The sequence below is a fragment of the Mesoplodon mirus genome (genome assembly GCF_964341445.2).
Source record: "Mesoplodon mirus genome assembly, chromosome: 18".
NCBI lineage: Eukaryota > Metazoa > Chordata > Mammalia > Artiodactyla > Ziphiidae > Mesoplodon > Mesoplodon mirus.
The window spans coordinates 28,006,845-28,018,433 of record NC_138994.1 but is presented as its reverse complement, the minus strand read 5'-3'; the positions used below and the strand labels follow the sequence as shown (position 1 = coordinate 28,018,433).

Here is an 11,589-nt window from a genome sequence, read left to right as displayed (position 1 = left end):
CCTGGTGGTTGTGGTTCACATCCTGCCCTGGGGGTGGGCAGGCGGAGGCCTGTGGTCCTGACAGACACTACATGAGCCAAGCCAAATCTCAGCTTCTGCCTTGAGTTCCGGTGTCCACCCGCTCTGAAATCCTGCAGTGGGCTCTGCTGTTTCAGACCCCTTTTAATGTCCTTTCTTTCCCCGAAACATTCTTACAGACCCTTTCATATTGATGATTCCAGCAATAACCACACTTCCTGATTTCCTTGAAATCTGAGCCCCAGAAGCACTAGGGAAGGGGACTCTCCCTGAGCCAGGGGTGGTGGCATACAGATCCACCTCCTCTCCCGGCAGGTAGTATTCAGAGTGTGGTGTTACCTGAGATGAAGGAGATGTAGGTAAACAGTCGCCACAGTGGCCAGGAACCCTAAGAGGAAGCCACTGTCTTCACCCTTTCTGGAGGGTCTGTCTTCTCCCAGGAAGAGGCTCAGAGAGATTCCTCAAGGCCTTGGTTCCATAACCAAGACATACCCGGGTGAGAAGTGGCCCTTCACTCCTGTTTCTCAGACAGTTCCTGCTCTCTCCCCCATCCCCGCACCTCTTTGCCCTCATTTAGCTCTTTGGCGAGCAGAAATATCCCATCCAAAAGGGCTGGGATCAGGGAACAGGGCACAGAGCCTGGTCGGGGAACAGGACAGCCGCCCCAGTCATCATCTGGAGATGGTCATGTTGTTAGCAGTTGACCCACAGAGAATATGACGGGGCCTGGTTTCTCACACAAGGACACAGACTAACCGGAGGACTGGGGCTCCTTCCTGCCACACTCAAGTCGGAGCTCACCTATGAGCTCACTTCCGGGTGGTGTGGTGATCCCAGCCTTCTCACAGAGCCCTTTTTCCTTCTCCTCCCCAGTCCCATCCTACCAGAGGCCATGCCAATGCTGAGGCGTCTCCTGGGCACGGATCCACACACGTTAAGCCATCTCACCTGGGGAGGGTTTTTGTCCTGTTCACCTGACCTTGGCATGCTGCTTGCTCACTGTGCTTTAGGATCTGCACACCTAGTGTGTGTAAATATGTGTGTACTGTTGTGCCATCTGTGTACCCCTCACTCCCTGGAGTACACTCATGGGCACACTACAGTGGGGACGTCAAGGATGCAATATTTATGGACTGCTGCATGATTCTTAAAAATGAATAAAACTGTTCACGAGGGAAGAAGAGGTGTTAACTGCGCAGTTGGCTTATTTGTGAAAGTTGCTGTCCGACTTTCTCCAGCACGCTTTTAATACTTTGACTCAATAACAACTCACACTGCAGAAATATAGAAGATCATGAGAGATTACTACAAGAAACTCTATGCCAAGAAAATGGACAACCTGGAAGAAATGGACAAATTCTTAGAAATGCACAACCTGCCAAGACTGAATCAGGAAGATATAGAAAATATGAATAGACCAATCACAAGCACTGAAATGGAAACTGTGATTAAAAATCTTCCAACAAACAGAAGCCCAGGACCAGATGGCTTCACAGGCGAATTCTATCAGACATTTAGAGAAGAGCTAACACCTATCCTTCTCAAACTCTTCCAAAATATAGCAGAGGGAGGAGCACTCCCAAACTCATTCTACGAGGCCACCATCACCTTGATACCAAAGCCAGGCAAGGATGTCACAAAGAAAGAAAACTACAGGCCAATATCACTGATGAACATAGATGCAAAAATCCTCAACAAAATACTAGCAAACAGAATCCAACAGCACATTAAAAGGATCATACACCATGATCAAGTGGGGTTTATTCCAGGAATGCAAGGATTCTTCAATATACGCAAATCAATCAATGTGATACACCATGTTAACAAATTGAAGGAGAAAAACCATATGATCATCTCAATAGATGCAGAGAAAGCTTTCGACAAAATTCAACACCCATTTATGATAAAAACCCTGCAGAAAGTAGGCATAGAGGGAACTTTCCTCAAGATAATAAAGGCCATAAATGACAAACCCACAGCCAACATTGTCCTCAATGGTGAAAAACTGAAACCATTTCCACTAAGATCAGGAACAAGACAAGGTGGCCCACTCTCACCACTCTTATTCAACTTAGTTTTGGAAGTTTTAGAAACAGCAATCAGAGAAGAAAAGGAAATAAAAGGAATCCAAATTGGAAAAGAAGAAGTAAAGCTGTCACTGTTTGCAGATGACATGATACTATACATAGAGAATCCTAAAGATGCTACCAGAAAACTACTAGAGCTAATCAATGAATTTGGAAAAGTAGCAGGATACAAAATTAATGCACAGAAATCTCTGGCATTCCTGTACACGAATGATGAAGAATCTGAAAGTGAAATCAAGAAAACACCCCCATTTACCATTGCAACAAAAAGAATAAAATACCTAGGAATAAACCTACCTAAGGAGACAAAAGACCTGTATGCAGAAAATTATAAGACACTGATGAAAGAAATTAAAGATGATACAAATAGATGGAGAGATATACCATGCTCCTGGATTGGAAGAATCGATATTGTGAAAATGACTCTACTACCCAAAGCAATCTACAGGTTCAATGCAATCCCTATCAAACTACCACTGGCATTTTTCACAGAACTAGAACAAAAAAATTCAAACTTTGTTTGGAAAAACAAAAGACTCCGAATAGCCAAAGCAATCTTGAGAACGAAAAACGGAGCTGGAGGAATCAGGCTCCCTGACTTCAGACTACACTACAAAGCTATAGTAATCAAGACAGTGTTTTACTGGCACAAAAACAGAAAGATAGATCAATGGAACAGGATAGAAAGCCCAGAGATAAACCCACACCCATATGGTCAACTTATCTTTGATCAAGGAGGCAGGAATGTACAGTGGAGAAAGGACAGCCTCTTCAATAAGTGGTGCTGGGAAAACTGGACAGGGACATGTAAAAGTATGAGATTAGATCATTCCCTGACACCATACACAAAAATAAGCTCAAAATGGATTAAAGACCTAAATGTAAGGCCAGAAACTATCAAACTCTTAGAGGAAAACATAGGCAGAACACTCTATGACATAAATCACAGCAAGATCCTTTTGGACCCACCTCCTAGAGAAATGGAAATAAAAACAAAGATAAACAAATGGGACCTAATGAAACTTCAAAGCTTTTGCACAGCAAAGGAAGCCATAAACAAGACCAAAAGACAACCCTCAGAATGGGAGAAAATATTTGCAAATGAAGCAACTGACAAAGGATTAATCTCCAAAATTTAAAAACAGCTCATGCAGCTCAATAGCAAAAAAACAAACAACCCAATCCAAAAATGGGCAGAAGACTTAAATAGGCATTTCTCCAAAGAAGATATACAGACTGCCAACAAACACATGAAAGAATGCTCAGCATCATTAATCATTAGAGAAATGCAAATCAAAACTACAATGAGATATCATCTCACACCAGTCAGAATGGCCATCATCAAGAAATCTAGAAACAATAAATGCTGGAGAGGGTGTGGAGAAAAGGGAACACTCTTGCACTGCTGGTGGGAATGTGAATTGGTACAGCCACTATGGAGAACAGTATGGAGGTTCCTTAAAAGACTAAAAATCGAACTACCATATGACCCAGCAATCCCACTACTAGGCATATACCCTGAGAAAACCATAATTCAAAAAGAGGCATGTACCAAAATGTTCATTGCAGCTCTATTCACAATAGCCCGGAGATGGAAGCAACCTAAGTGTCCATCATCGGATGAATGGATAAAGAAGATGTGGCACATATATACAATGGAATATTACTCAGCCATAAAAAGAAACGAAACTGAGCTATTTGTAATGAGGTGGATAGACCTAGACTCTGTCATACACCGTGAAGTAAGTCAGAAAGAGAAAGACAAATACCGTATGCTAACACATGTATATGGAATTTTAAAAAATGTCATGAATAACCTAGGGGTAAAACAGGAATAAAGACACAGACCTACTTGAGAATGGACTTGAGGATATGGGGAGGGGGAAGGGTAAGTTGTGACAAAGCGAAAGAGAGGCATGGACATATATACACTACCAAACGTAAGGTAGATAGTGGGAAGCAGCCGCAGAGCACAGGGAGATCAGCTCGGTGCTTTGTGACCGCCTGGAGGGGTGGGATGGGGAGGGTGGGAGGGAGGGAGATGCCTGAGGGAAGGGATGTGGGAACAGATGTATAGGTATGACTGATTCACTTTGTTATAAAGCAGAAACTAATAAAAAAATAAAATAAAAATTAAAATAAAACAATAAATACTTGGGAAGAAAAAAAAAACTTTGACTCAAGACAAGCTGGACATGGAGGAGTGAGAGAGGGCAAGGGGTAGAGGAAAAGACATGTTTCTGGGTGGGAGCTGGTGTACCATCCCCCGGGCACAGCTCCTGCCCAGAGGCCTGATAAGGAGCCCTCACCTCCACCCACCCCCTTCAACCAGAGAACTTCCAACTGCAGCTCCTCAATAACTGAAGAGCAGGAAAGCTGGTGACGGGAGGGAGGCTGGGGGAGGGGAGGAGGAAGGACCACAGTCCACCGTTAGTCCGTCACTTAAAGGCTGGTGAAATGAATGGGGCAAATGACCCCAGTCAAAGAATTTGGCAAGTCCACGGCTTTCCTGGGTTTCACCCAACGGCTCTGTTTCCTCGGCTATCTGGAAAGGAGGGAGAGCACTTCCGAAGAAGCCTCTGGAATGTCAGCTTCTGGGAATCTTGCTGAGGACGGGGCGGGGAGGGAGCGCTTACCGGGAAACACTGGATTACCCTAGCCGCCTTGGGGTGCCTGCGACCGGGGCTGCGGTTTCTGCGGACCTGAGCGGCAGGTGGCATCGGAGAGTCAGACCTGCTTGCGGGCACCAAGACGACACTCGGTCGGGAGACCGGGACAGGCCGCAGAAACGTGAGGAAGTGCCACTCGCAGCCCAGAGGAGAGGAAAGGAAAGCCCCAAGCATGCACCCAGCCCTGGCCCCCGCGCCACGGGCTGCGTCCCAGGAGCCGTCGCCACCTCTGAGCAGCCCAGATGGGAAGGGGGTGGGGCGGAGGACGGTTCCCGCGGCGAACTGCTCGCCGAGGGCCCCGGGGCCTCTGCGGGAGCGCCGAGCCGCGCGCCTCTCCGAGCCCTGCGCGGGGCCGTCGGGCGGGAATGCGCGGAGCCGGGACGCGGTGGCGGGTAGGGGGCTGGGTCGCGCGCCAGAGAGGGCGGCAGGAGGGAGCTGGAAGAGAGTTACCGCGTGAGAGAGCCGTTAAGAGCCCGCGGTCTCTTTGGAGATGCCCTGGCCAATGGCAGAAGCGGAAGCTGTTTATATGGGCGGGGCGTCGCCACGGCAGCAGGAGACGCCTTGCGAGCGGCTACTGAGTGCCGGTCCCCAGCCGCTGGCTTTCAGAGAGGCGCCGGCGGGCGTGAGTGGCGACGAGGATTGCTGGCTGGGCCCTGGAGCTGGGAGCAGAGAGCCGCGGTGAGGGTGGGCGGTGGGAGGAATTTCTTTGAGAAGCTTCCTTTGGCCCGGGCTGCGCTCTGAGCCAGGTAAGGGACGGGGAGGGCTGCCGGCCGTGGGAAGGGAGGGCGTCAGTACCAGCCCGCTCTCCCATCCGTCCCCGACGGAAGTGGAGGGCCCGGGGACTGACATCAGAGGCGTTTGGGGGACACTCACTTCCCACCCCCTTATAACTCTCTGTATTGTTTCCTTCCTTCCCCTTGAGCCCCATCCTAATATCCCTTTTCAAAGATCAGACGACCTCCCCCGCCCCCCGACCCGTCGTACTGCCCTCCTGGACTCTCTCGCCCCATTTCCATTGGTTGTGGACGGAGAGAGGGGGGTTAATTCCCCGCTTTGAGGGAGAAAGGGGTGGCCTCGCATGCCCCTACACTATTCCCTCGTTGGGCTAATTAAGTCTCCTCTTAAAGATCCAAGAGGAAAAGAGCGAGGCGAACCCCGTGTGGGTCGGAGCCCCGGGCACACCTTCTGTTTCCCAGACGTCGGCAGTAAAAGATCCTCCCCAGCTGCAGGAAGGATTTTAGTAAGAGCCTCCCCCCTCGCCCACACTCTCCCCTCGGGGGTGGGGAAAGAGGGCTCAGTTCCCGCTCTGGTCCCCGCAGGCACCACATTCCGTTTGGAGGAGGCTACCCCCGGATCGCGGGATGGAAGCCCGCTTCCGGGAGGCTGCGTAACTGAAGCCGCGGGAGTCAGCGGGCCGGAGAGCTCGGCGGCCACCCTCGGCTCGGCTCGTGGATGTTGACAGCCCCCTCGGAGAGTCCCCGCAGATATGGCGGAGAGCTGGCTACGCGTCTCGGGAGCAGGGGCAGCGGAGGAGGCCGGACCGGAAGGCGGCCTGGAGGAGTCCAACGCCCTGAATGACAGCCTGACCAGCCTGCAGTGGCTGCAGGAATTCTCCATTCTCAACGCCGAGCTCCCCGCCCTGCCTTCGGGGGACACCGACCCCCACGGCTCCCACGAGCTGGCAGGCTCGGCCGAGCCGGGGTCTCCCCTGGCGGCGGACCCCGCCTGCCTGGGGCAGCCGCACACACCCGGCAAGCCCACGTCCTCCTGCACGCCGCGGAGCGCCCCCTCGGGGCTGCAGGCCTCGCCTCCCGACGACGTGGACTACGCCACCAACCCGCACGTGAAGCCGCCCTACTCGTATGCCACGCTCATCTGCATGGCCATGCAGGCCAGCAAGGCCACCAAGATCACCCTGTCGGCCATCTACAAGTGGATCACGGACAACTTCTGTTACTTCCGCCACGCTGATCCCACCTGGCAGGTAGGGAGACACTCCCTCCCTCCCTCCCCATGCCCTCGCGGACTGGACTCACATCCCAGATCCGCAGGCCAAGTAGGCGCGGTACGGCCAGGGCCCCGAGAGAGGAAGGCCGTCCAGGAAGGACCTCAAGGGAGCCCAGTGCTTGGACTGCTGCCCCTTTGACTTCAGAGACGGAGGAGGGAGGATGTTCAGAGGGCTGCAGGGGTGCCGACATAGAGGTTCAAGGGGAAAGAACTTGTCACTCATCCGGCAGGCTCAGCCCAAAGACCAGGGCTGAACTATGCGTGGACACAGCCCCCCAGGGTAGGTTGATGGACTGAGGGACACATTTTTGTCCCAAGTCCTGGAATTCCTCGACACTACCCTCCTCAAGGTCAGTTTGTCAGGGCCTGACTGGAGGCAGAGCATCGTTCCTGCCAGACTCTGCATCCCGCCTGCTTTCAGTTGGCTGGAGGGGCTCTGGGAGGGGAGAGGGGCGTGCTGCGGGGTGTGAAGGCCATCTGTGTCCCAGTGGAAGGGCTACGGGGCCTTCCGAAAGCTGCTGTGCCAGCCCCCACCCCAAGCCCTCCCTAGTTTCCTGCCTACACTCCTCCCCCTCTTCTCATCAACCTCCCTGGGGGGACAATTACCTCAGCCACGTGCTTTCCACAGGGGCTCTTTCCTCCCACACTGGCTTCATGTTCCAAGTCTCCGGAACCTGGCACAGAGCAGCCAAGGGGCCCAGACCACCATGTAAACCTCCCAGTCTTGCCAGGGGGCACTACTCACCTGCCGGCCCCACCCACCAGGCCCCAGGCCCCTGTGCCCCAGCGTGGTTTGGACTGTGCACCCAGGCCTGAACAAGGCAGGATGGTGATTCAGGCTGGGCACACGCTGCCCTGAGCCTCTTCGACCATCAGGATCAGGGGCTACTTGGGGACAGAGACCCTGAGGATGCACAGATCCTTCCGTGGCACAGGTCACAGGATCAGAGTTCCTGTAATCACAGCTATTCCACGATTGCTTGGGCCCTGACCCTGGGGCAGGTACCATTTGTAACCTTGGTGAGAAAGCAGAGACCCTCCACCACCCCCCACCCTACCCCAAGCCTGAGAGGCCCCAGGAATGAGCGCTATGCTCTTGGCTGGGTAATAATCAACTGAGGCCTCAGAGCCTGGGGTGGGAGGAGGGGGACATGGTGGGTGAGGGCCCAGGCCAGCAGCCGGCTCTAGAAACAAGGAAAGTCATCAGATCCTCCTACACTTCATCCCCGCCCCCCACACACACACCCTCACACCCACTCACTCATTTCACAAACAGAGAAGGCCAGCCAGGCCCAGGCAGAGGGAGATGGCCGTCCAGGACCTGGTGGAGCCAAGGCCTTTGACCAGAGGCCGCAAGCGGCGGGGTAAGGGAGGGAGGGCAGGACAGGCTGGCACTGAGAGCCACCCTGCGGCTCAGGGCTCGGATGACCGAGCAGGCAGATATCCTGGCCAAAGGGAACAAAAGCCCCCGACAGCACTCCCAGCTCCTGGTGCCCCGTGGCTGGTGTCCCAGAGCCTCCCGCTCGGAGCAGCGCCTCTGTCTCCCCTGCCCCCATCGGAGAGAAGGTGGTGGTGGGACTGGCAGTGGCGCTAGGAACCCCCCATCACTGACCCCACCCACTCTCCCAGCTGTCTTCCTTCTCTCCTACCTCCCTGTGTCCAGAACTCCATCCGCCACAACCTGTCCCTGAAGAAGGGCTTCATCAAGGTGCCTCGGGAGAAGGACGAGCCAGGCAAGGGGGGCTTCTGGTGCATCGACCCCCAGTACGCCGAGCGGCTGCTGAGTGGGGCCTTGAAGAAGCAGCGGCTGCCCCCAGTCCACATCCACCCGGCCTTTGCCCGCCAGGCCGTGCCAGAGCCCAGCGCCGCCCCATGGGCCGGGCCACTGACCGTGAGCACCGAGGCCCAGCAGCTGCTGCGGGAGTTCGAGGAGGCCACTGGGGAGGCGGGCTGGGGTGCAGGCGAGGGCAGGCTGGGGCGTAAGCGTCAACAGCCGCTGCCCAAGCAGGAGGCCAAGGTCCCGCGGCCCTCCAGCCCCCTGCTGCTGACCCAGGAGGAGCAGGGTGAGCTGGAACCCCTCAAGGGCAACTTTGACTGGGAGGCCATCTTGGACGCTGGCACGCTGGACGGGGAGCTGGGCACGCTGGAGATCTCGGAGCTGATCCCGCCGCTGAGCCCTGCCTCACACGGGGACGTGGACCTCACCATCCATGGCCACCACATCGACTGCCCTGTTACCTGGGGGCCTCCAGCGGAGCAGGCTACCGACAGCCTGGACTTTGATGAGACCTTCCTGGCCACATCCTTCCTGGAGCACCCCTGGGACGAGAGCGCCCGTAGCTCCCTGCCCCCCGAGCCCCTCTTTGAGGCCGGGGATGCCACACTGGCCTCTGACCTGCATGACTGGGCCAGCCTGGGCGCCTTCTTGTAAGAAGCCAGGCCCTGCCCCACCTCCAGACAGCACCGAAGTCTGGGCCCAGACTGCCCCCCTCCCCGCCAGTGCAGGCCCATGGACACCCTACCGCCCAGGCAGGGGCTGGGCCAGCTCACCCCACCAGGCCACACGGCCCCCAGCCCAGGCCATCCTCAGATTCTAGTCCAGCAGGCTGAGAATTGGGGCCCAGGACCCAAATTGCTGCCTCCGCTCCCCAGCCCCCCATACACACAGTGTTTCATTGATCCACTTCTTCCCTGCCCCAGAGACACGCTAAGGGCCCTGCACTATGAGAGCTGCGGCTTGGAGGGGCCCTGGCCAAGCTGGAAACATCAGTACAGGGCCCGCCCCAGAACACCTTAGCTTCCAAGCTTCTCTCTCTCCTGCTCTCCTCCCCAGGTCTCTATCCAGAGCAAGTTCCCAGGTACAACCAATGCTGATTAGGTGACCGGAAATGAACACCCAAGAGGCTTCTCCTGGCAGTCTGTGAGGAGGAGCTAGGCGGAGGGGGGAAGAGAGAGGAGACAGAAAGGAGGCCGGGGTGCCGGGTGGAGCCAGGAGATTTTCTAAGGCCTCTGGGATCTTCTGGCTTCATCCCTAGAGGTGGGGCAGAGGGTATGTGTCCCTAATCTTTGAGCCCAACTTGAGGCTGAGAGCAGCGGGGAGATGGGGATCTGGGGGTTAGGGGCTGGGGCAGCCAAGCTGCAGAGGGAAAGGGGACAGACAGACTAATGTAGTGAGTGTAGCTAGAGCTGAGGCTTAACTGGGAGGGACGCAGTGCTTGCTAGAACCACTGGGACCAGGAATGGGGGGATGGCCCCGTGCCCTTGCTTGCACTCCTGCAGGGGAGTGTCTTGCTCCACCATAAACGCCCTGGGCTGCATCCCACATCCACTCTCCTAACCCATCGGGCAATTTAACCTTTTTCATAGAAAGTGATTTACAATAAAAACATTTTTAAAAGTAAAGTTTTAAAAAGTCTCAAAATGGACCTGCTTGCAACTTTCTCTGGGGAAAAGCATGGGCCAGTTTTGGGGAGGCCACGGCCCAAGGGGGAATGGCTGGGAGGAAGATGGGGGGCACCAAAGGCCTGCAGAGTGTCCCCTGATGCACTCCTCATGATCTCTGGGTGCCCAGAGAGAAAGAGGCTGAGAGGCGGCCCTCGGGGGTCCCCTGCAGCCAGGGCCTCGGCACCTCTCTATGTGCAATGGGGAGACTGTACCCACAGCCCCGAGGAGCAGGCGGCAAAGGAGGCACAGCCCCCTCCCTGGCCCTGGGGACTCACTCACAAAGGCCGTTCTTGCCCAGGGCTCGGCTCACGTTCCCCACCTCGCCCAAGTTGAGGGCCTGCCCAGACTCACCTGCGGTCCTCGCCTGGGCCTGTCTCCAGCTCCTCCCTCCCTTGGTCCCTTCCTGAAGGGACAGGGTGTGAGGTCAGAGGGCCCCAGCCCCTGGGGCCCCACTTGCCACCCTGGGGTTCATTCACCCCGCCCAGGGCCTTCCCTCCAATGCAGGTTGGGGCTGAGGGAGGCCATCAGGGCAGACGGAAGACGGGGTGCCTAGACCCTACAGCTCCAGCCTGTGAGGAATCAACGTACCAGAGTTCTGATGGGGAAACTGAGGCACAGCAAATATGTGACACTCAGCAGGCACCTTTCCACCCCCTCACCCCAGCTTTGCCTGGAACCCATCTCTCCCCCGAGCCTGCACCTGGCCCCGCCAGCACGCCCTTGTGGTGCACAGCCCCTTCCCCCAGCACTCACGTGCACGTGCGCACAGACACACACACACACACACACAAACGGGCACTGTCCTACACAATCCTGCCCAGCCTCCACGGGCCCCTTTCTCCTGAGGCCCCTTTCTTTCCTTGCACTGGAGGCTGGCTCCAGGACAACCTGGCATTCCCCCGCCAACTTGCTGCTTTCCCTTGCTAATTACTCAAAATATTTTCGAAGGGTGCGCACACTGCAGGGCCAGGCGGGTTGGGGCCTTACAGAGCTCAGGAGGCAGCCCATCCCCTTCCCACCGCTTGCTGAGGAGGCTGCCCCAACCTCCCTCTGAGACTCCCTTCACCCCCTAAGCAACGACTCCCTCCCTCTCCCCACCACCCTCCGGCCTTCCTCCCCACGCTCCCCAGCACTGGGGGAACATGGGGGCTCCAGCCTCTCCACTGGTCCCCAGGCTCAGCCTCCAGCCCCCGCCAAAAGGGGTACATCCTGGATTGACAGGTGGGGCCGGTCACTGTCCCCCCTCCTCACCCTCTGCCTGGGCCCATGCTGGGGGAAGAGGGGCAAGGTCAGGGGCTGGCAGAACTGCCTGCCAGGTAAGAAAAGGCTGAAGAAGCTTCTGGCTGCCAGGAAGAATCCCCAGG

The 11,589-nt window shown here is 55.7% G+C and overlaps 1 protein-coding gene across 1 annotated transcript; it reads left to right on the top strand.

The window, feature by feature from the left end:
* Positions 1-6,260: 6,260 nt before the first annotated feature.
* LOC309793714 (forkhead box protein J1-like) lies at positions 6,261-9,212 on the top strand (the record flags this gene model as incomplete). The annotated part of the gene is made up of 2 exons (XM_082604408.1): positions 6,261-6,758; positions 8,445-9,212. 2 exons carry the CDS (start codon positions 6,261-6,263, stop codon positions 9,210-9,212), a joined length of 1,266 nt encoding a protein of 421 aa, XP_082460534.1.
* Between the last annotated feature and the right edge of the window lie 2,377 nt (positions 9,213-11,589).